Source organism: Ornithorhynchus anatinus, chromosome 5, assembly GCF_004115215.2.
Source record: "Ornithorhynchus anatinus isolate Pmale09 chromosome 5, mOrnAna1.pri.v4, whole genome shotgun sequence".
Taxonomy (NCBI): domain Eukaryota; kingdom Metazoa; phylum Chordata; class Mammalia; order Monotremata; family Ornithorhynchidae; genus Ornithorhynchus; species Ornithorhynchus anatinus.
In genome coordinates this window covers 54,948,354-54,973,441 of record NC_041732.1, presented here as the reverse complement: position 1 = coordinate 54,973,441, position 25,088 = coordinate 54,948,354, and the positions used below count along the sequence as shown (strand labels likewise).

Here is a 25,088-nt window from a genome sequence, read left to right as displayed (position 1 = left end):
GAGAAGGAAAAGAGTGCGGGTCAGGGTCAGGAAGGACACCGGGTCAGGGTCAGGAGGGACACAGTGTCCTAAAATGATCAGGGCCCGTTTTGTTGGGGACAGGAGGCCCAGCAAGCAGGGGTCTCTTTCCACTTAGCCCTTCTTTTCCTGTCCTCCACTGGAGAGAGGTAGCAAGACTACCGCGAATCCTCTCTTCCCCACCCCTCATCACTCAAAGAAGGCCTTTTTAGAGAAGCAGCGTGGCTCAGTGGAAAGAGCCCAGGCTTGGGAGTCGGAGGTCACGGGTTCTAATCCCGGCTCCACCGCTGGTCAGCTGTGTGACTGTAGGCAAGTCACTTCACTTCTCTGTGCCTCATCTGTAAAATGGGGATGAAGACTGTGAGCCTCATGTGGGACAACCTGATTACCCTGTATATACCCCAGTGCTTAGAACAGTGCTCTGCACATAGTAAGCGTTTAACAAACACCAACATTATTATTATTATTTGGGAGGGAATTATTCATTCATTCAATCGTATTTATTGAACGCTTACTGTGTGCAGAGCACTATACTAAGCGCTTGGAATGTACAATTCGGCAACAGATAGAGATAATCCCTGCCCAGCAACGGGCTCACAGTCAGTCAATGGTATTTACTGAGCACTTACTGGGTGCAGAGCACTGTACTAAGCACTTGGGAAAGTACAGTGCTTGGCACAGAGTGCTTAACAAACACCATTATTATTAAGCGTGGCTTAGTGGAAAGAGCCCGGGCTTGAGAGTCAGAGGTCATGGGTTCTAATCCCGGCTCTGCCACTTGTCACTTGTGTGACTTGGAACAAATCACTTCTCTGTGCCTCAGTTACCTCATCTGTAAAATGGGGATTAAGACTCTGAGCCTCACGTGGGACAACCTGATTACCCTTTATCTACCCCAGCGCTTAGAACAGTGCTCTGCACATAATAAGCGCTTAACAAATACCAACAATCTTATTATCATTATTAAAATGCAGATTAAGATTGTGAGCCCCACGTGGGACAACCTGATCACTTCGTATCTACCCCAGTGTTTAGAACAGTGCTTGGCACATAGTAAGCTCTTAACAAAGACCATCATGATTATTATTACAACGTAAGAATATAACAGACACATTTACTGCCCACAACTGACAGTCTAGAGGGGGAGACAGACATTAATACAAATAAATAAATTACAGATATTCATTCATTCATTCAACCATATTTTTTGAGCGCTTACTATGTGCAGAGCACTGTACTAAGCGCTTGGAAAGTACAATTCGGCAACAGATGGAGACAATCCCGACCCAATAATGGGCTCACGGTCTTATAAGTGCTGTGGGCTGGGAGGAGGGGTGGATAAGGGGAGCAAGTGAGGGAGATGCAGAAGGTTGTGGAAGACTCCTCGATTAGATCGTGAGCCCATCAGTGGGCAGGAATTGCCTCTATCTGTTGCCGAATTGTCCATTCCAAGCGCTTAGTTCAGTGCTCTGCGCATAGTAAGCGCTCAATAAATACTACTGAATGAATTTGTCAGCCGTGTGACCTTGGGCAAGTCACTTAATAGTAATAATATTAATAATAATGGTATTTGTTAAGCGCTTACTATGTGCAGAGCACTGTTCTAAGCACTGGAGTAGGCACAAGGGAATCAGGTTGTCCCACGTGGGGCTCGCAGTCTTAATCCCCATTTTACAGATGAGGGAACTGAGGCCCAGAGAAGTGAAGTGAAGTGAAGTGTTGCCCAAAGTCACACAGGTGACAAATGGCAGAGCTGGGATTTGAACCCATGATCTCTGATTCCAAAGTCTGTGCTCTTTCCCCTGAGCCACGCTGCTTTTCTGAGCCTCAGTTCCCTCATCTGTAAAATGGGGATGAAGACTGTGAGCCCCACGTGGGACCACTGATCACCTTGTATCCCCCCAGCGCTTAGAACAGTGCTTTGCACCTAGTAACAAATGCCATCATTATTATTATTGGTATTAAGAGCCCGGACTGGGGACCAGAGGTCATGGGTTCTAATCCCCGCTCTACCACTTGTCAGCTGGGTGACCTTGGGCAAGTCACTTCACTTCTCTGGGCCTCAGTTCCCTCCTCTGGAAAATGGGGATGAAGACCGTGAGCCCCACGTGGGACAACCTGATGACCTTGTATCCCCCCAGTGCTTAGAACAGTGCTTTGCACATAGTCAGTGCTTAACAAATACCAACATTATTATTATTATTATTAATTCAATCGTATTTATTGAGCACTGGGGGCAGGAATGGGGCTAAAGCACGAGAAGCAGCATGGTGTAGTGGCCAGAGCAGGGACCTAGTAGTCGGGAGGTCTGATTTCTAATCCCGCCTCCTCCCCCTGTCTGCTGTGTGACCTCGGGCAAGTCCCTTCACTTCTCTCTGCCTCGTTTCCCTCACCTGTCAGATGGGGATGGAGACTCTGAACCCCATGTGGGACAGGGGCTTCCAATCCGATTTGCTTGTAACCACCCCAGTGCTTAGTACAGTGCCAGGCACATGGTAAGTGCTTAACAAATACCCTAACAGCGCGGCTCAGGGGACAGAGCCCGGGCTTGGGAGTCAGAGGTCGTGGGTTCTAATCCCGGCTCCACCGCTTGTCAGCTGTGTGACTGTCAGTTCGGCTTCAAGGCTGTCCATCACCTCTGTCCCTTCCTACCTCTCCTCCCTTCTCTCTTTCCACTGCCCACCCTGTAGGCTCCGCTCCTCTGCCGCCCACCTCCTCACTGTCCCCCGTTCTCGCCTATCCCACCGTCGACCCCTGGCCCACACCCTACCACTGACCTGGAACGCCCTCCCTCCTCACCTCCGCCAAACTCATTCTCTTCCCCTCTTCAAAACCCTACTTAAAGCTCACCTCCTCCAAGAGGCCTTCCCAGACTGAGCTCCCCCCTTTTTCCCTCTGCTCCCTCCACCCCCCCTTTCACCTCTCCGCAGCTAAACCCTCTTCTCTCCCCTTTCCCTCTGCTCCTCCCTCTCTCCCTTCCCCTCCCCTCAGCACCGTACTCGTCCCCTCAACTGTATGTATCTTCATCCCCCTATTTATTTTGTTCATGAGATGTACATCCCCTTGATCCTATTTATTTGCTATTGTTTCAATGAGATGTTCATCCCCTCGATCCCATTTATTGCTATTGTTCTTGTCTGTCCGTCTCCCCCGATTAATAATAATAATAATAATAATAATGTTGGGATGTGTTAAGCGCTTACTAGGTGCAGAGCACTGTTCTAAGCGCTGGGGGAGATACAGGGGAATCAGGTTGTCCCACGTGAGGCTCACAGTCTTCAGCCCCATTTTACAGATGAGATGACTGAGGCCCAGAGAAGTGAAGTGACTTGGCCACAGTCACCCAGCTGACAAGTGGCAGAGCCGGGATTCGAACCCATGACCTCTGACTCCCCATCCCGCGCTCTTTCCACTGAGCCAGATTAGATTGTAAACCCGTCCAAGGGCAGGGACTGTCTCTATCTGTTACCGATTTGTCCATTCCAAGCGCTTAGTACAGTGCTCTGCACATAGTAAGCGCTCAATAAATACTATTGAATGAATGCTCTGCACATAGCAAGCGCTCAATAAATACTACTGAATGAATGAATGTGTGACCTTGGGCAAGTCACTTCACTTCTCTGGGCCTCAGTTCCCTCATCTGCAAAATGGGGAGGAAGCCTGTAAGCTCCACGTGGGGCAACCTGATTCCCCTGTATCTACCCCAGCGCTTAGAACAGTGCTCTGCACATAGGAAGCGCTTAACAAACACCATCATTATCATTAATGATAATGGCAATAACAGTATTCATTCATTCAATAGTATTTATTGAGCGCTTCCTATGTGCAGAGCACAGGACTCAGCGCTTGGAATGGACCATTAACAATGAATCACGAATAATAAGAATTGATCAATTACGTAATATTGATGATATTGTTAAGGGGGTAAAGGGGGGGGTTATTATTATTATTATTAGGAATGGTAATAAAGAGGGGGAAGGGGCGTGTCGGGGAGGCGCGTGCCCGCGGGCGTCGCGGATTGGCGGGGCGGGCCCGGGGGGCGGGGCCTAGGAGCGCGAGCGAGGAGGCGGGGCAAGAGGGGGCGGGGCCAGGGGGGCTCGCGCCCGGGGACGGATCCGATTGGCGGATCGGGAGAAAAGGGGCGGGGCAAGGGCGGGGAAAAGGGGGCGGGGCCAGGAGGCTCGCGCCCGGAGGCGGTGCCGATTGGCGGGGCGGGGGAAAGGGGCGGGGCCAGGGTGGGGCAAGAGGGGGTGGGGCCAAGGCGGGGCGAGAGGGGCGGGGGAAGGAGGCTCGCGCCCGGGGGCGGGGCCAGGGTGGAGTAGGAGGGGGCGGGGCCAGGGCGGGGAAAAGGGGGCGGGGCCACTAGGCTCGCGCCCCGGGGCGATGCCGATTGGCGGGGCAGAGGGGGGGGAAAAGGGCGGGGCCAAGGTGGGGCACGAGGGGGCGGGGTCAGAGACTCGCGCCCGGGGGTGGCGCCGATTGACGGAGCGGGGGAAACGGGGCGGGAGGGGGCGGGGCAAGGGCGGGGCAAGAGGGGGCGGGGCCAGGAGGCTGCCGCCCGCGGACAGCGGCGATTGGCGGAGCGGAGGGAAAGGGGCGGGGCCAGGGCCGAGCAAGAGGGGGCGGGGCCAGGGCGGGGAGAAGGGCCGTGAGGCTCGCGCCCGGGGGCGGTGCCGATTGGCGGGGCAGGAGAAAGGGGCGGGGCAAGAGGGGGAGGGGGCGGGGCCAAGGCGGAGCCACGGGGGCGGGCCCGGCGGCGATTGGCGGAGCGGGGGTCCGGGGGCGGGGCCCGAGGGGGCGGGTCCCGGAGGCGGGCGGCGGCGATTGGCGGAGCGGCGTGGGGGCGTGGCGGAGGGGGCCGAGGCGGTGGTCGGTGCACGCGGCGGGCTCAGTCGCCCCGCCCCGCGGGGGAGGCGGCGGCGCCGGGCGGGGGGTCCCGCCGTCCGACCGACCGACCGTCCGACCGACCGACCGACCGACCGACCGACCGACCGAGCCGCTGGGTCCGTGGGGTCGCCCGTCCGCCCCGCACGATGCCGCCCGTCCCCGCCGGCCCGGGCCGCAGCCTGTCCCGCCTGCGGGAGCGGCGCAGCCGTTCTGGCGTCATGCTGGCCCTGGGCGGCGCGCAGATGGTCCTGGGCGGCCTCATCGTGGCCGTCAGCTTCGCCGCGCTGGCGCTCACCACCTCCGCCCGCGTCCGCCACTCCTGCCCCTTCTGGGCCGGCTTCTCGGTGAGTCCCCGTCCTCCCGGGAGGGCGGCGCGGAGGCGGCGGCGGCGGCGGCGGCGCCCGCCCAGGCTCAGGTCGGGGGTTCGAATCCGGACGGCCCCGGGCCTCAGTGCCCTCCTCTGGGAAATGGGGATGCAGACCGGGAGCCCCACCTGATTGCCCTCCATCTGTCCCAGCGCTTAGAGCAGTGCTCCGCACGGAGTCAGCGCTTAAACACCGCGATTTTCATTTATCTTTTCTCGGTGCCTCAGTTTCCTCCTCTGCGAAATGGGGATGCAGACCGGGAGCCCCACCTGATTGCCCTCCGTCTCCCCCGGCGCTTAGAACAGTGCTTGGCCCATAGCGCTTAACAAATACCACCGCTTTTACTTATTTTATCGCGGTGCCTCAGTGACCTCCTCTGGGAAATGGGGATGCAGACGGGGAGCCCCACGGGGGACACCCTGATTGCCCTCTATAATAATAATAATAATAATGTTGGTATTTGTTAAGCGCCTACTATGTGCCGAGCACTGTTCTAAGCGCTGGGGGAGACACAGGGGAATCAGGTGGTCCCCCGTGGGGCTCACAGTCTTCATCCCCATTTGACAGATGAGGTCACTGAGGCCCCGAGAAGGGAAGTGACTTGCCCAAAGTCACCCAGCTGACAGGTGGCCGAGCAGGGATTTGAACCCATGACCTCTGACTTCAAAGCCCGCGCTCTTTCCACTGAGCCACGCCGCTTCTCTATCTCCCCCGGCGCTTAGAACAGTGCTCTGCACGTAGTAAGCGCCTAACCCATACTGTCATTATTATTATTATTACTAATTTCGAGCCTCGCGCCCGACTGCTGCCTTGCACCATCCCTCCCTCCCCCCCCCCCCCCGGAGCGCTCAGTACACTCATCCACTCATTCGTTCGTATTGATTGTTCTTCCCCTTGGACTCTATTTATTGCCATTGTTCTGTCCGTCTCCCCCGATTAGACCGTGAGCCCGTCGAACGGCAGGGACCGGCTCTCCCCGTTGCCGACTTGTTCATCCCAAGCGCTTAGTACAGTGCTCTGCGCCTAGTAAGCGCTCAATAAATACTATTGAAGGAATGATTGAGCCCCGACTCTGCGCAGAGCCCTGGGCTAAACGTCTGCAACGGAGGGAGGGACAATCCCTGCCCCCCCAACTGCACAGAGGGAGAGCCCCACAAAGTTCAGGGTAACTGAGGTCATCGTGGGCAGGAAGGTGTTTGCAATTAGAGCGTCCTCTCCCAAGCGCTTAGCACAGTGCTGCGCACCTAGTGAGCGCTCAAGAACCACGACTGAATGAACGTGTGGAGTGTAACTGAGCTCATCGTGGGCAGGAAGGTGTTTGCTGCTAGAGCGTCCTCTCCCAAGCGCTTAGCACAGTGCTGCGCACCTAGTGAGCGCTCAAGAACCACGACTGAATGAACGTGCTGAGTGTAACTGAGTTCGTTGTGGGCAGGAATGTGTTGGCTGTAAGAGCGTCCTCTCCCAAGCGCTTAGCACAGTGCTGCGCACCTAGTGAGCGCTCAAGAACCACGACTGAATGAACGTGTGGAGTGTAACTGAGCTCATCGTGGGCAGGAAGGTGTTTGCTGCTAGAGCGTCCTCTCCCAAGCGCTTAGCACAGTGCTGCGCACCTAGTGAGCGCTCAAGAACCACGACTGAATGAACGTGCTGAGTGTAACTGAGTTCGTTGTGGGCAGGAATGTGTTGGCTGTAAGAGCGTCCTCTCCCAAGCGCTTAGCACAGTGCTGCGCACCTAGTGAGCGCTCAAGAACCACGACTGAATGAACGTGTGGAGGCTAATTGAGCTCCTCGTGGGCAGCAAGGTGTCTTGCAGTTAGAGCGTCCTCTCCCAAGCGCTTAGCACAGTGCTGCGCACCTAGTGAGCGCTCAAGAACCACGACTGAATGAACGTGTTGAGGGTAACTGAGCTCATTGTGGGCAGGAAGGTGTTTGCAGTTAGAGCGCCCTGGCTCAAGCGCTTAGCACAGTGCTGTGCACCTAGTGAGCGCTCAGCAATCCCGATTGAACGAACGTGTTGAGGGTAACTGCGCTCATTGTGGGCAGAAACGTGTTTGCTGCTAGAGGGTCCTCTCCCAAGCGCTTAGCACAGTGCTGCGCACCTAGTGAGCGCTCAAGACCCACGACTGAATGAACGTGTGGAGGCTAATAGAGCTCCTCGTGGGCAGCAAGGTGTCTGCTGCTAGAGCGTCCTCTCCCAAGCGCTTAGCACAGTGCTGCGCACCTAGTGAGCGCTCAAAAACCACGACTGAGTGAATGTGTTGAGTGTAACTGAGCTCGTTGTGGGCAGAAATGTTTGCTGTTATAGTGTCCTGTCTCAAGCGCTTAGCACAGTTCTGTGCACATAGTGAGCGCTCAAAAACCCCGACTGAATGAACGTGTGGAGGCCAATTGAGCTCATCGTGGGCAGCAAGGTGTTTGCAGTTAGAGCGTCCTCTCCCAAGCGCTTAGCACAGTGCTGCGCACATAGTGAACGCTCAGCTGTCCCGATTGAATGAACGTGTGGAGGCTAATTGAGCTCCTCGTGGGCAGGAAGGTGTCTGCTGTTAGAGCGTCCTCTCCCAAGCGCTTAGCACAGTGCTGTGCACCTAGTGAGCGCTGCACGACTGAGTGAACGTGCTGAGTGTAACTGAGTTCGTTGTGGGCAGGAATGTGTTGGCTGTAAGAGCGTCCTCTCCCAAGCGCCTAGCACAGTGCTGGGCACCTAGTGAGCGCTCAAGAACCACGACTGAATGAACGTGTGGAGGCTAATTGAGCTCCTCGTGGGCAGCAAGGTGTCTGCTGCTAGAGCATCCTCTCCCAAGCGCTTAGCACAGTGCTGCGCACCTAGTGAGCGCTCAAGAACCACGACTGAATGAACGTGTTGAGCCTAAGTGAGTTCTTCGTGGGCAGAAATGTGTTTGCTTGTTAGAGCGTCCTCTCCCAAGCGCTTAGCACAGTGCTGCGCACACAGTGAGCGCCGCACGACTGTACGAATGTGTTGAGTGTAACTGAGCTCGTTGCGGGCAGAGATGGGTTGGCTGTTAGTGTCCTCTCCCAAGCGCTTAGCACAGTGCTGTGCAACCTAGTGAACGCTCAGCCGTCCCGATTGAATGCATGTGTTGAGGCTAATTGAGCTCATTGTGGGCAGCAATGTGCTGTCAAAGCGTCCTCTCCCCAGCGCTTAGCACAGTGCTGTGCACCTAGTGAGCGTTCAGCTATCCCGATTGAATGAATCTGTTGAGTGTAACTGAGCTCAGTGTGGGCAGCAAGGTGTTGGCTGCTAGAGCGTCCTCTCCCAAGCGCTTAGCACAGTGCTGCGCACCTAGTGAGCGCTCAAGAACCACGACTGAATGAACGTGTGGAGGCTAATTGAGCTCCTCGTGGGCAGGAAGGTGTCTGCTGTTAGAGCGTCCTCTCCCAAGCGCTTAGCACAGTGCTGTGCACCTAGTGAGCGCTGCACGACTGAGTGAACGTGCTGAGTGTAACTGAGTTCGTTGTGGGCAGGAATGTGTTGGCTGTAAGAGCGTCCTCTCCCAAGCGCTTAGCACAGTGCTGCGCACCTAGTGAGCGCTCAAAAACCACGACTGAATGAACGTGTGGAGGCTAATTGAGCTCCTCGTGGGCAGCAAGGTGTCTGCTGCTAGAGCATCCTCTCCCAAGCGCTTAGCACAGTGCTGCGCACCTAGTGAGCGCTCAAGAACCACGACTGAATGAACGTGTTGAGCCTGAGTTCTTCGTGGGCAGAAATGTGTTTGCTGTTAGAGCGTCCTCTCCCAAGCGCTTAGCACAGTGCTGTGCACCCAGTGAGCGCTCCACGACGGAATGAACGTGTTGAGTGTAACTGAGCTCGTTGGGGGCGTGGAATGTGTTGGGGGTGAGAGTGTCTTTTCCCGAGCGGTTAGCACAGTGTTTTGCGCAGAGGAAGCACTCCAACGCGACAGAAAGAAGGCGTTGAGCCTGAGCTCGTTATGGGCGGGAATGTGTTGGCTGTTATAGTGTCTTGAGCGGTTAGCACAGTGTTTTTGCACAGAGGAAGCACTCCAACGCGACAGAAAGAAGGCGTTGAGCCTAACGGAGCTGGTTGGGGTCCGGAAGGTGTCAGGCTGTCCTCTCCCAAGGGTTTGGCACAGCGCTTTGCACCCAGGAAGCATCCCGGTCTAAACGGGGGAGACAGACCTCCCCCCCCCACCCCCAAAACCAAACCAGTAGTCTGGCGGTCGATAGCATCAAGATAAATAGAATCGCGGATCTATACACCTCATTAACAAAATAAAGAGAGAGGCCTATCCCATCGTCGACCCCTGGGCCACGTCCTCCCGCGGGCCTGGAACGCCCTCCCTCCTCACCTCCGCCAAACTCATTCTCTTCCCCTCTTCAAAACCCTATTTAAAACTCACCTCCTCCAAGAGGCCTTCCCAGACTGAGCTCCCCCCTTTTCTTTCTGCTCCCTCTCCCCCCCCCACTTCAGCTAAACCCTCTTCTCCCCCCTTTCCCTCTGCTCCTTCCCCTCAGCAGTGTGCTGGTCCAGCTCAACTGTATTTATCTTCATTCCCCTATTTATTTTGTTAATGAGATGTACATCACCTGTACATCACCTTGATCCTATTTGCTATTGTTTTAATGAGATGTTCATCCCCTTGATTGCAGACTGTGAGCCTCACGTGGGACAACCTGATTCCCCTGTATCTCCCCCAGCGCTTAGAACAGTGCTCAGCACATAGTAAGCGCTTAACAAATACCAACATTATTATTTATTGCTATTGTTCTTGTCCGTCCCCCCCCCCCCAGATTAGACTGTAAACCCATCAAAGGGCAGGGACTGTCTCCATCTGTTACCCATTTGTCCATTCCAAGGGCTCAGTCCAGTGCTCTGCACAGAGTATGCGCTCAATAAATACTATTGAATGAGAGCAGCGTGGCTCAGTGGAAAGAGGACGGGCTTGGAAGTCAGAGGTCATGGGTTCGAATCCCGCTCCCCCACTTGTCAGCTGGGTGACTGTGGGCAAGTCGCTTCACTTCTCCGGGCCTCAGTTCCCTCATCTGTAAAATGGGGAGTAAGACTGTGAGCCCCACGTGGGACCAGCTGATGACCCTGTATCTACCCCCAGAGCTTAGAACAGTGCTCGGCACATAGTAAGCGCTTAACAAATACCCGCATTATTATGAATGGGCTGCACATAGTAAGCGCTCAATAAATACTATTGAATGCATGAATGCTCTGCACATAGGGCTCAATAAATGCTATTGAATGCATGAATGCTCTGCGCATAGTAAGCGCTCAATAAATATTATTGAGTGAGTAGATAATATGGAAAAATATGCACAGGGAAGGGGGAGAGGAGGAGGAGCAGAGGGATGGGGGGCTCAGTCTGGGAAGGCCTCCTGGAGGAGGTGAGCTCTCAGGAGAGCTTGGAAAGGAGGAAGAGAGTGAGTTCGGCGGGTGTGAGGAGGGAGGGCGTTCCAGGGCAGAGGTGGGACCCTGGAAGCCTTCGAGGAATACGATTTAATAATAATAATAATGGTATTAAGCGCTTACTATGTGCCGAGCACTGTTCTAAGCGCTGGGGGGAGATACAGGGGAATCAGGTTGTCCCACGTAAGGCTCACAGTTCATCCCCCTTTTCCAGATGAGGGAACTGAGGCCCAGAGAAGCGAAGTGACTTGCCCCCAGTCCCACCGATGACAAGTGGCAGGGTCGGGATTCGAACCCAGGGTCCTCTGCCTCCCAAGCCCGGGCTCTTGCCACTGGGCCACGTTTAAATAACCTGGCCGTGGAAATGGGAAAGGGCTGGGGTGGGGGGGGTCTGGCTCCCAGGACCGGCTGGTGCTTTTTCATCTTCTCGCGGCCCGCATTTACTTCAATCGTGGTTATGGAGCGCTTACTGGGTGCAAAACGCTGTGCAAAACGCTGTGCCAAACCCTAGGGACGCGGGCAAACGGACACATGCCTGCCCGCCACGAGCTCAGGCTCAACGCCTTCTTTTCTGTCGCGTTGGAGTGCTTCCTATGTGCCAATAATAATAATAATAACGGTATTTGTTAAGCGCTCACTCTGTGCAAAACACTGTTCTAAGCGCTGGGGGGGGGGATACAAAGTGATCAGGTGGCCCCACGTGGGGCTCACAGTCTTAGTCCCCATTTTCCAGATGAGGTCACCGAGGCACCGAGAAGTAAAGTGACTTGCCCCAGGTCACACAGCAGCTTGGGAGAGGACACTGTAAAAGAGACACATTGCCGCGCACAACGAGCTCCGTTACACCCAACACATTCATTCGGTTTTGGATGTTGAGCGCTGACTGTGTGCAGATCACTGTGCTAAGCGCTTGGGAGGGCAATATAACAATTTGAGAGTCACATTTCCTTCCCACAACGAGGTCACTCACTCACAGACACACACACACACACACACACACACTCTCTACCTGATCAATATTGATTGTCTGATCGTCTCACACGTGGTGAGACGCTTTCCCGCGGCCCGTCCAGCGATGCCTTTGGGGCAAATTGATGATCGAAAACGGAATCTAAGCCTTGGTTAAGCCGATCGTATTTTTGACAGCGCAGGGCGTCTCGATGATAAATTCTCCGCGGGATTTTCCCGATTCTGTAGGCGGGTTTTCACCCGCAAACCTCTAAAGGCCACATTGTGCAGATCGTTTTGTCCAGGACAGGAAAGAGATCCCCCCCTTCCCCCCCGGGGGGTTGGCGACGGTTAAATTGTCATTTTACTCCTTTGGAATGATTTGCAGTAGGGGATTCTGCCTCGGATTGGAAAAATGCCTGTCTTGGGGGAAATGGGAATGTAGGATTAAGACTCTGATGCACATTTAACCCCCTCACACATTGTTTTTTCAGTTAGAAAGTTAGATGGTCACAGATTCTAATAAGCCTTCCAATTCCCCAGTGCCCTAGCTAACATTAGGTTATAGTCTGTACTATTTGCCAGGTTTACCAATTCTTTCAGGCAAATAAACTCAAAATTGATTAGAACTACTTGAAAGCCCCCAAGTCTAGAGGTAGGGAAGATCGGGGAAAACATTTTCTGTCAATATGTTTCCCCCATAACTTGGTAGAATCAGCCTCTAAATGACTCCTTATTTTCACTGTAAACACATTTTCCTTTTCAGATTTATTCCAGATTTGATTTTGGAAAATACAGTAGGATCTGATCAGCAAGCATGTATTTGTTGCTTTTCCTCCTTTAAATTCTTGAATGGGAAAGTGGAAAAATATGGAAACTTTTTTCTTTTTCTTTTTTTTTTTTGTAACAGTAAAAGCTACATAAAGCTTAAAGGTTTCCAGGGTAACAAGTATCGCAGAGAGGGCTCTCTCAGCAAAGTGTGAAAGTCTACCTTCGTTTTATAGGGAATCGTCCTCATTCACTGTGAGCATGTCCTGTTTTATTTTTGTGAAAGTTTAGTATACTTGTGGTTTTATAATCTTCAAGAAATAGATAATTGATATGGGGGTGGAAAAACACCAAAACAGACTGTTTAAAAATAAAACCATATAATGTGAAGGCAACAGTAATGACTTGCTTAACTACATTTTGTTACATCTCTCCAGAACCTTCAGGAAAAAAAAAATAGTAAATACACAAGTGATTGTTTTCTTTAGAATTTCTAAAATATTTACAAGTTCTGCTTGAGTGAAAGAAAAACAAGGTAAATCTTCAACGATCGTGTTTATATTTTGTGTGGGAGAAACCTGTGATTTTAAAATCCACACTGCTCTCATAATGAAAATATGAAACTGAACCTGAAACTAATCAATACAGGTGTGGTCACTTACATTAATTGGGAGAGTAATTGCAAAACTTATTATAGGCTGCAGCTGAATCTTCCAGCACTGACCAGAAGCAATTATGCATGAGGCTGTTTCATAGTGCAGCGGTATGTTCACAAATAAGAAAATGTGAAGATTTTAAAGCTGCCCTTCTGAAATTATAATTCTAACCTTATAGTGCATGAACTTTGGTATAGAAGGTGACATTGTGAATGTTGGTTTCTTCTTTAAAAAAAAAAATCAGGAGGAGTGTGGCTGACGTACCAATGCGTTTTTGACAATTCCTTCCACATATGCATTTGAGTTCTGTCCCTTGCTGCACTGCTGCATTTTCACAATTTTTCTGGAGCTGCTGTTCCAAGGCATCTCTTTTCTAATTGGTACATACCAGGCTAATCTGTCTTTTACCAACTCTGCCATCTCCGACTTCTCTGTGGCTGTGCCACATCACCTCCGCCCCATCCGCCCCCAGACTGTAAGCTCCTGGTGGGCAGGGAACGTGGCTACCAACTCAGTTGTATTATCGTCTCCCAGGTGTGCACAATGTACAGTGCTCGGTGCACACCTCCATCTGGGTCTTAAATTCATTTTTTCTGCCTACTGGCTATGGGTATCCTTTGGGCTCACCATAGAGCACCTATTTGAGTTTGCTCCTGTCCTCTATTCTCTACACTCGCTCCCCTCCTCTCTACCTGCCACCGTCCCCCCACAACCCCAACCTCCTGCACCTCCCTCCCCCCAACTGTAAACTCCATGTGGGCAGGGATTGTCTGTTTATTGTTAGAGAAGCAGCGTGGCTCAGTGGAAAGAGCATGGGCTTTGGAGTCAGAGGTCATGAGTTTGAATCCCAGCTCTGCCACTTGTCAGCTGTGTGACTGTGGGCAAGTCACTTAACTTCTCTGTGCCTCAGTTACCTCATCTGTAAAATGGGGATTAAGACTGTGAGCCCCACGTGGGACATCCTGATTCCCCTGTGTCTACCCCAGCGCTTAGAACAGTGCTCGGCACATAGTAAGCGCTTAACAAATACCAACATTATTATTATTATTATTATTGTTGTATTGTACTTTCCCAAGCGCTCAGTACAGGGCTCTGCATGCAGTAAGTGCTCAAAAAATGTGCTTGAATGAATGAATTTTTTTGAAACTAGTAGACTGGAGGGCCAGGATTTTATTGTTTGATATTAAGTGAGGCCCATTAGTGGGACTACTCTGAAAGTTTGTGGTGATTGGTACTAGGTCCAGACCGCAATAACAAGGAAAGTTACTCGAGAGACCTTCATTTGGGTTTACATATTCATTTCAGAGTGGTGCCACATATATTTGCGTGGGTTGAAGAATTATTATGTTTGCTTAAAAGGCTTTGTCTGCTGAAGATTAATGCCTGTAAGTAGAATTCTAGAAGTTTTCATGTCTCGTCTTCTCCTTTTCTTCTCTCCCCTAACATTAAATCCATATCCATTCATATTTGGCCTGAGTTATTTCTTGGACACAGAGAAGGAAGGAATAGTTAATATCTGCTAAAATAACACCAGAGTGTGTTGGGTATCAGAAACTGCTTCTTGGGTATCAGAATTTTCTGTCTAATTACCACGCCTTTCTCCACATTGTGAAGAAATTTGGGGGGCCGTGGCTCGGTGAAGCTTCTGGGAGGAGTGGCAGGGGATCCAAGAGGGGCTCGCCCTGAAGGATTGAGGACGGCTAATGTAGCCAGTTATGTAAAAAAAACAAAAGCCTGCTCTCTGGGATAGGGATTATGCCTTAAAAATAAAACCATTTAAATGAATCTATTAATGTAACTTGCTAGAAAAATTTCATAAGGAGTTTGTAGCAGGCAGTGGATTATTTTAGAGGGCACAGTATTGTGGGCTGGCCAGAGTCATCTTCTCCCTAGATAATAGTAATAATAATAATGCATTTGTTAAGCGATTACTATGTTCCAAGCACTGTTCTAAGTGCTGGGGTAGATAAAAGGTGATCAGGTTGTCCCACGTGGGGCTCACAGTCTTAATCCCCATTTTACAGATGAGGTAACCGAGGCACAGGGAAGTGAAGTGACTTGCCCAAAGTCATGCAGCTGTCCAGTGGCGGAGCTGGGATTAGAACCCGCAACCTCTGACTCCCAAGCCTGGGCTCTTTCCAATGAGCTACGCTGCTTCCATGCTAGATGAGTGAAGGCTAAAGGGACCTCTCCACTAGGAAAGGGTCTGAGCAACCCTTTCAATTCTTTTGGTTTCTAAAGTTAACATCTTTTGGAACAGTAGTAGTTGGAGAGGAGCAGAGTCGATCTGAGCAGTTCTGTTGTTGTTCCGAAACTTAGTTGAGCCCTTAATCTAGCATAAAACATTATTTGGAAGACACTGAAATGTGTAGCCGATTATTGAGGGGAATGGGACAAGGCACGGAAATCTGGAGATAATTCTCCATGCTCTATTGAAAAGTATTCTGAATAAAGGCATTTTATTTCTGTTGTTATCCTCTGTATATTGGTGCGGCAAAAACTTGGAGTGATTAGTGTGTTGAGAGAAAGCTCACCTTCCAGTAGTTTCCTAGATATTTTCTGTAGCAGATTTTAAGTAAAATGACCAAATCGTAATTTTTTTATATTGCTGCAAACTCTGAAAAATATCAGTTTAAAACGTTCAGGGGATAGGTGAATTGTTAGTAGAGGTTATTTAAATAAAAATGCCCTTAGAGAAAGCAAAGACTAAAAGAAGGCTTCCTGAGCAGGGCTCTCAGTCAAATCAGCCATAGTGACCAGTTCCCTTTTTACCCCAGAGGCTGCGTGCATGCCACAAGTCCCTACAACGTGAGCAGCAGTGTGGCCTAGTGGAAAGAGCACAGACCCAGGACCCAGAGGACTGGGTTCTAATCCCGACTCTCCAATTCCTTGCTGTGTGACCTTGGGCGAGTCACTTCATTTATCTCTGCCTCAGTTTCCTCAACTGTAAAATGGGGATTGAATCCTATTCCCTCCTACTTAAACTGTGATCCCCAAGAGGGACAAGGGACTGTGTCCAACCTGACAAACTTGTATCTACCCCAGTGCTTAGAGTGCTTGACGGATAGTAAGTGTTTACTAAATACCATAAAACAAACCAACAAAAAGTCAGCTCATCCTCCTGTCAGAGCAAGGGAAATGGATACTGGAGCGGCTTCTCAGTCCCGCCCATTCGCCTTTCTTTCCACCTCATACTTTCAGCGGCCCTGATGGGCTGGCCTGCCCCTGGCAAGAGCCAGGGGCCCTTGAGAAGTGGGTAAATCTGAAGCTGTTGAGAAGAGTAAACCCTCTCTGCTTGTTCACCCTAATCTGCCTAACTCCCCTAAGGAGAATCAGCCTGGCCTAATGAAAGCACGGGTCTGGGAGTCAGAAGGTCCTGGGTTCTAATCCTGGCTCCGCCACTTGTCTGCTGTGTGACCTTGGGCAAGTCACTTCACTGGGCCTCAGTTACCTCATCTGGGGTTTGAGACTGTGAGCCCCATGTGGGACAGGGACTGCGTCCAACCCAACTTGCTTGTCTCCACCCCAGCGCTTAGTACAGTGTCTTGCACATAGCGCTTAACAAATACTAGAATTATTATTCTAATCCCGACTCTGGCACTTATCTGCTGTGTGACCTGTGTCACTTCAATCGTATTTATTGAGTGCTTACTGTGTGCAGAGCACTGTACTAAGTGCTTGGAATGTACAATTTGGCTTCTCTGGGCCTCAGCCTGTCTGTAAAATGAGATGAGTGTGAGCCCCTATGTCCGATCTGATGATCTTGTATCTACTCCAACACTTAGTACAGTGTCTGGCACATAGTAAGTGCTAAAGTGCCATTAAAGACAAACAAAACAAAAGGATTCTCTTTGCCCTGGAAGCAAATGAGGTTATTCGGGGACTTGAGCATCGCAGCTGCACACTTCTTAATGGAAAAAAATTATTATCCAACAAGAATCAGTTCAGTGATATTTATTGAGCAATTACTGTGTTCAGAGCACTGTAATAGGTGCTTGGGAGAGTAAAGAAGAATAAGTAGAGATGATCCCTGCCTTCAAAGAGTTTACAGTTTAGAGGGTGAGGAAGACATTAAACATAAATTACAGGAAGGGGAAGCAACAGTGCATAAGGATTTGAATGTAAGGGCTGTTGGGGTAATAAGTGCATGGGATGTGGGAGTCTGGACTTAAATGCCTAAGTGACACAGGAGGGAGAAAAGGGTAAGCTTACCGGAGGAGATAGGATTTTAGTAGGGCCTTGAAGACGGGGACAATGATGATCAGTTGGATAGGATATCAAGTGGGAGGGAGTAAGTACCAGGCAGAAGCAGAGGTGGAGAGAAGGAAAGGAGAGGAAGAGAGAAATGAAGAAAGAAAAAAATGCCAAAAAAAAAAGAGGCCACCTCCCATCCCTGATTGAGGGTGTTAGAGGAGTGAAATGTGCTGGCTGGATTATAGTGGGAGAAGAGTGGAAGATAGGAGGGAAAGAGTTGATTGAATATTTTTGTTTACTGGCCTTGCCCTCAACCCTGCCTCTGTGGCCCTACCCACCCGAGGGAGGGTTTATTCCCAGTTTTGGAGGACGACAGTGGGTGTGTTGGGTGTCCCATTGGCTTACTGAAAAAGCATGTCACACTTTATTCTGCCTTTGGAGTAAGGGAGGGCAACAATATGGCCTAGTGGAAAGAGCACAGAGGACTGGGAATCAGGAGCCTTGGGTTCTGATCCCAGCTCTGCTACTTCCCGGATATGTGACTTTGGGCAAGTCATTTAATTTTTCTCTTCCTGAAATTCCTCATGTGTAAAATGAATAGTAAGTACCCGTTCTCCCCCCTCCTTAGACCATGAGCCGTAAGCGGGACAGGTAGGGCTTGTTCCTGATCTTAATGCATTGTATTTACTCCAGCCAGCACAATGCTTAGCACCCAGAAAGCACTTAAATACCACAGTTATTTGATGGTGGGAGGATGAAGCTGAAGTAAATGGGAATAGTCAGGTGGGAGAAGGCAGAGCTAGATTAAAAAAAATGCTTGTGCTCCAGCAGGACAGGAGGATTCTCTCTGGTTCTAGCAGTGACACTTAGGGAGCTCAGTGGTCTGAAATGGTACCATTATATAAAATGCTTATTTGTTTCTCGAGGTCTGATTCAGGTGACCAGGAGCAGGTAATTGGGGATTAAGTAGTAGTTTCATGAATGGTTTTGTGAGTTTTCTCACAGGTGCCGGTGTATGGCACCCCTCCTAGCACAACCATTTATGATATCTTCTTCTGAATGTTAAGGAATTCTTTGGCATTGAGACCCAATTAAAAATCTCAAATGCACATCTGGTTTTGAGAGGAATTTGCCGGGGAAAAATTCAGGCAAACCTAATTCAGTGGAAATTGTACTGGGCAGTCAAGGCGAACTCTGGTGGAGCCAATCTCCGAGACTGTGGTTGAGAACCCTGCTGTCATTGTGTCTGCCTGGCTTAGTGGCTTTCCACCCCATCTTCCTTTGTGTTCTTCTGGCTTTTTTTTTTTATGGGTTAATAAACTGAAATTGGTGACTGGTGGTTCTCTTGCCAACTCTCCCATTAGCTCTTGTTCAACTCCGTGACACAGTTGCTCACTCTGTGAAATGAAGAGGAGGGCATGGGGTGACAGGAATAACAAGTAACAGTAGCACTAGATGAACTATTTAGATGTGTTTAAAAAAATTATCACCAGGAAAATCCCTACTACCTTCACATATTGCCAAAATCTTTTCACTTCATTCCATCCCAGAACGCTTTTTAAAATACTCCCTGGGAAGGAAAAATACAGGTTTATTTCCTATAGCATTGATTAAGGTTAATGCTGGTATTTAAGTGCTTACTATGTGCAGTGCAATGTTCTAAGTGCTGGGGTAGATACAGGGTAATCAGGTTGTCCCACGTGAGGCTCACAATCTTAATCCCCATTTTACAGATGAGGTCACTGAGGCACAGAGAAGTTAAGTGACTTGCCCACAGTCACCCAGCTGACAAGTGGCAGAGGTGAGATTCGAACCCATGACCTCTGACTTCCAAGCCCGGGCTCTTTCCACTGAGCCATCCTGCTTCTCTAATAGATTGAGTCTGCCCCATCTGTATTTCTTGATCCTACCTAAAAGTGGTAATTTGGCCAGGAGAGCTCCACCTGCCACAAATCAACTTGTGAAGTAGTTCAAACTAAACTAGGTAAAGTGCAGGAATGTATGAGATGATTGCCACTCACTTTCAGCCTGTGAAATGGGCTCATAGTAATCATATTAGTGATATTTGTTTATCGCTCATTATGTGCCAAGCATGTGCTGGGGTAGATACAAGATAATCAGTTTGGCACAGTTCCCATCCCATGTAGGGCTCATAGTCCAAGTGGGAGGGAGAACAGGTATTGAATTCCTGTTTTGCAGACGAGGGAAGTGAGGCACAGAGAAGTTGTGACTTTCCCAAGGTCACACAGGAGGAGCTGGGATTTGAACCCAGGTTCTCTGACTCCCAGACTCGTGCTCTTTCCACTAGGCTACACAGATGCTTATGCTGAAGACATGAAAGAGTGTGGTTAGCCCCAAATAATATTTCAGAGCATTTCAATAGATTATCTTTGATAAAAGCATTAAAAGATGGACATTTTTTGGGCTTCAACCCCCAAATGGGTCCCGAAAGTTCTGTCTAAACTTGTTCTCAAGTGGCAATGTTTTAAGGTTGGAATCCATTTTCCTCTTAGGAATGTTATTGAAGGGGAGATTGGTTCCTGAACCAAGGTGGGCCATCCTATTTTTTACCCAAATTACCCAGAATTGTGTAGTCAATAAATTGAAGGTCAGTAATATAGCTACATTAATGTTCTTCATATTGTAATTACCAATTATATTTACATAAAATCATAGAGCAAGTCAAATCCACTCCTCTTTGTACCCGTATGGCATTGTTGCAGAGCTACTGCAGTAATCTTTTGTGCTTCACCATCTCCTGTCCTCTCCCCGTCTCTCTTGTATTGTAATCCCCAACCGCTTAGTACAGTTCTCTGCACACATTAAGTGCTCGATAAATGCCAGTAATTGATTCCTCCCATCTTAATTGAATCATTGAAACCCCCCCCCCTTTGAATGCGACTCTCCAGCCAGCTGTGGGTCCAGATACCTGTTTCCTGGTCTAGGATTTGGCTGGGAAGTGAGGGAAGGAGGAATGGTTTTTGGAAATGGTTATTTCTTCCATGATCCAATGTTATGTGATGTTCTGGTGCACAAATCTGTTCCCTTTTCTGATATTTTTGTTTGGCCCTTGGGAGTGGGGGTGAGGGGGCATGTGGTGGAGTGGGGGGTTGGTAGCTCTAGGCCTGTTCCAAGCCCTGGAGTGGCGGGAAAGATCACAACCTCTGGTATCTGCATATTCATTCGTTCATTCATTCATATTTATTGAGCACTTTCTGTGGGCAGAATACTGTTCTAAGCACTTGGAAAGTACAAAGTAGCTTGCTTGCTGCTAGGCAGTGCCCCTCAGGGAGAAGCAGTGTGGTCTAGTGAATAGCGTCCTGGTAGTCAGAAGGACCTGGGTTCTAGTCCTGGATCTACCACTTGTCTGCTGTGTTACCTTGGGCAAGTCACTTCACTTCTCTGGGTCTCAGTTCCCTCATTGGTAAAATGGGGATTGACTGTGAGCCCCACGTGGGGCACTGACTTTGTCTAACCTGATTAGCTCGAATCTATCTTAGCACTTAGAACAGTGCCTGCCACATAGTAAATGCTTAACAAATGCCATAAAATAGTGTCTGCCAGGGGGTTGCTGATGCCAGGTCTTGTTCCTCTATTCTGTACTACTTCCTGAAATATCGTATGGGGCCAGATCTGGAAGTGAGCTGGAATTGACCAGAATTTGGATCCAGTATAAGAAAGTGACCCAGAGCAGGTGGTAATAATCATAATAATGTTGGTATTTGTTAAGCGCTTACTATGTGCCGAGCACTGTTCTAAGCACTGGGGTATATACAGGGTAATCAGGTTGTCCCACGTGAGGCTCACAGTCTGAATCCCCATTTTACAGATGAGGTGACTGAGGCACTGAGAGGTTAAGTGACTTGCCCAAAGTCACACAGGTGGCAGAGCCGGGGTTCGAACCCATGGCTTCTGACTCCTAAGCCAGGGCTCTTTTCACTGAGCCACGCTGCTTCTCTGGTGTGCTGGGATGGTGGCAGAGGGGGCTGGAATTGACCAGAATTTGGGTCCAGTATAAGAAAATGTCCCATAACATTTTACGGGCGTTTTGTGTGTGTCTTAGGGTGGTGGAAGGGTGGTGGGAGGGGTTGGGGGAGCTCTGCACCACCCATCCCCAGTCCTGGTTTTCTGTTGTTTCTTTGTTGGTAACAGCCACAGTCATTCATTGTCGTATTTATTGAGCAATTACTGTGTGCTTATTGAGCACTTACTGTGTGCAGAACACTATACTAAGCGCTTGGAAAGTACAGTTAAACAATAAAGTTCTGCCTCTGCCACTTTACTGTGACCCAAGGTCCTGGGAAGTGTGCTTGCTGCCCTCTCCCTGTTGTACCCCAACACCATGGAATGCCCACTCATTAACCAGTGTGGCCATTGCTACTGGGGGTTCACCATACCACTCCGATTGTTCTTGTCTGTCCGTCTCCCCGATTAGACTGTAAACCCGTCAAAGGGCAGGGACTGTCTCTGTCTGTTACACATTTGTACATTCCAAGCGCTTAGTACAGTGCTCTGCACATAGTAAGCGCTCAATAAATACTATTGAATGAATGAATGGAAAGCCCAGTTTCTCTAGGGTCGTGGAGGCTGGCAGAGTTGGTTACAAACTTCATCTTCCTTTAGCACTAGCCCTAGTCCTCCTCCTCATCTTGGCCACCTCCAACATCACATATCGCTCCCTTCTTCTGGAAACACCATCTAACCTTGTTTTTTCATCTTGTCACAGCTCCAGGAGGTCATCCCTAATCAATTAATCAGTCAGTGGAATTTATTGAGCAATTGCTGTGGGCCTAGCATTTTACTAAGTTCTTGAGAGAGTGCAATGCAGTAAAGCAAGTAGACATGATCTCTTTCTCTCTAGGAGCGGACAGACCAGACAGGGTGACATAACAGATAAAGGAAATGGGAGACGCTAAGGATATGTGCTGAGGGCAGGGTACAGATTCAAGTGCATGGGAGACACAGAAGGTGGTGCCAATAAAGGAAAGGAGGGTTTAGTCAGGGAAGGCTTCCTGAAGGAGATGTGATTTTAATAAGGCTTTGACCATGGGGGTAAAAGAGGCCCTGTTGAATATGAAAGGGGAGGAAGTTCTAGTCAGAGGGATGATGTGGGCAAGGGGATGGTGAGAGGATAGACAAAATTAATTCATTCATTCAATAGTATTTATTGAGCCCTTACTATGTGCAGAGCACTGTACTAAGTGCTTGGAATGAACAAGTCGGCAACAGATAGAGACGGTCCCTGCCCTTTGATGGGCTTACAGTCTAATCGGGGGAGACGGACAGACGAGAACAATGGCAATAAATAGAGTCGGGGGAAGAACATCTCGTAAAAACAATGACAGCTAAATAGAATCGAGGCGATGTACATTTCATTAACAAAATAAATAGGGTAATGAAAATATATACAGTTGAGCGGACGAGTACAGTGCTGAGGGGATGGGAAGGGAGAGGGGGAGGAGCAGAGGGAAATGGGGGGAAAAGAGGGTTAAGCTGCGGAGAGGTGAAGGGGGGACGGTAGAGGGAATAGAGGGAGAAGGGGAGCTCAGTCTGGGAAGGCCTCTTGGAGGAGGTGAGTTTTAAGTAGGGCTTTGAAGAGGGGAAGAGAATCAGTTTGGCGGAGGTGAGGAGGGAGGGCGTTCCGGGACCGTGGGAGGACGTGGCCTGGGGGTCGACGGCGGGACGGGCGAGACCGAGGGACGGTGAGGAAGTGGGCGGCGGAGGAGCGGAGCGTGCGGGATGGGCGGTAGAAAGAGAGAAGGGAGGAGAGGTAGGAAGGGGCAAGGTGACGTAGAGCCTCGAAGCCTAGAGTGAGGAGTTTTTGTTTGGAGCAGAGGTTGATAGGCAACCACAGGAGGTGTTTAAGAAGGGGAGTGACATGTCCAGAGCGTTTCTGCAGGAAGATGAGACGGACAGTGGAGTGAAGAATAGACCGGAGCGGGGTGAGAGAGGAGGAAGGGAGATCAGAGAGAAGGCTGACACAGTAGTCTAGCCGGGATATAACGAGGGCCCGTAGCAGTAAGGTAGCCATTTGGGTGGAGAGGAAAGGGCGGATCTTGGCGATATTGTAAAGGTGTAGGTATAGTGAACAGGTTGGTATTAAGAGAAGTGAAGTAGGCAGGCTGGGTTGTAATAGGAGATCAGTGAGGTAAGGTAGGAGGGGAAGAGCTGATTGGGTATCATAAGGAGTTTCTGTTTGAAGAGATGGATGGGTAACCATTGGAAGATTTTTGAGGAGTGGGGAGACGTCGACTGAATGTTCTTTAAAAAAAAAAAAAAAATCCATGTAGCAGAGTGGAGTATTGGCTGGCCTTGGAGACAACAGGAATCAGGGAGGTGAGTGAGGAGGCAGCTGGAGTAGTCAAGGCAGAATATGGTTAGTGTTTGGCTCTGTTAGAAAAGCAGCATGGCTCAGTGGAAAGAGCCCAGGCTTGGGAGTCAGAGGTCATGGGTTTGAATCCGGCTCTGCCACTTGTCAGCTGTGTGACTATGGGCAAGTCACTTAACTTCTCTGTGCCTCACTTACCTCATCTGTCAAATGAGGATTAACTGTGAGCCTCATGTGGGACAACCTGATTACCCTATATCTACACCAGCCCTTAGAACAGTGCTCTGCACATAGTAAGCGCTCAACAAATACCAACATTATTATTATCTGTTGATAGCAGTTTGGGTGGAGAAGAAGGCGTGGATTCTAGAGATGTTGTGAAGGTAGATCAACAGGATTTGGTGACAGACTGAATTTGCAGTTTGAATGAGATAAATTGAGGATAATGTTAAAGCTAGGGCTTGTGAAGTGGGAGAATGGTGGGCAATCCACAGTGATGGGAAGTGTAGAGGAAGACAGAGTTTGAGTGGGAAGATGAGAAATTCTGTTTTGGACATGTTAAATTTGAGGTGTTGGTGGGACATCCAATTAGAGGTGTCTTGAAGGCTGGAGGAAATGTGACACTACAGAGAAGGAGGAGGAATGGAGAAGTGGATTTGGGAATCATTTGCATAGAGGTGGTAGTGGAAGCTATCAGAGCAAGTGAGTTCTCCATGAGAGGGGGTGAAGATGGAGAATAGATGGAGCCTTGAGGGACTCACACAGCTAGAGGGTGGGATGCAGGAGAGGAGCCTGTGAAAGAGACTGAGAATGAATGGCCAGAGATATAGGAGGAGGACCAGGAGAGGACAGTGTCAGTGAAGCCAAGGTTAGATAATGTTTCCAGGGGAAGGGCCTGGTCAGCAGTGATGAAGGCAGCTGAGAGGTCAAGGAAGATTAGGTTGGAGTAGAGGCCATTGGATTTGGCAAGAAGGAGATCATTGGTGACCTTTGAGAGAGCAGTTTTTGTGGAGTGATGGGGGCGGAAGCCAGATTGGAAAGGCTCAAGGAGAGGGAATGGAGACAGTGGTGAAAACAACTCACTTGGGAGTTGAAGAATTTGTAAAGGAATGATAAGAAGGAGACGGGATGGTAACTGGAGGGAACACTATGATCAAGGAGGCTATTTTTAGGATTGGAGATATATGGGCATGTTTGAAAGCTGGGTGGATGGAGGCATTGGAGAGTGAGTGTTTGAAGTGGCAATCAGAAAGTTGAGAAGGGAAGGGGCAAGAGTTTTAATAAAGTGCAAGCTGATGAGACTGGAGGTGCTGGCGGAGGGGGTAGATTTTAAGAGATTGTATTCTAGATTTTAAGCTAGGATATCTCCTTGCTGGGAAGGATGGGAGAGTCGAAAAGAGGACAGGAGGAGGGTGGATTGGAGAGCTTAGTACATTGCTCTTAGTACAGTGCTCTGCACACATAAGCACTCAATAAATATGATTAAATGAATGAATGAGAGGAGCAGGGGAGATTTTTAGGGAAGTCATGTT

General features: G+C 49.7%; 1 protein-coding gene across 4 annotated transcripts in view; it reads left to right on the top strand.

Moving 5' to 3' along the window:
* The first annotated feature begins 5,028 nt into the window (after window positions 1-5,028).
* Window positions 5,029-25,088, top strand: part of FAM189A1 (family with sequence similarity 189 member A1) — a 345,715-nt gene continuing 325,655 nt past the window's right edge. For 3 of the 4 annotated variants that reach the window (XM_029066849.2, XM_029066848.2, XM_029066847.2), the window contains exon 1: window positions 5,029-5,249. In XM_029066849.2, the coding sequence (XP_028922682.1) occupies window positions 5,052-5,249 (198 nt within the window). In that variant the 5' untranslated portion in view covers window positions 5,029-5,051. The remainder of the gene's footprint in view (window positions 5,250-25,088) is intronic. The other variant, XM_029066851.2, reaches the window with a different exon arrangement.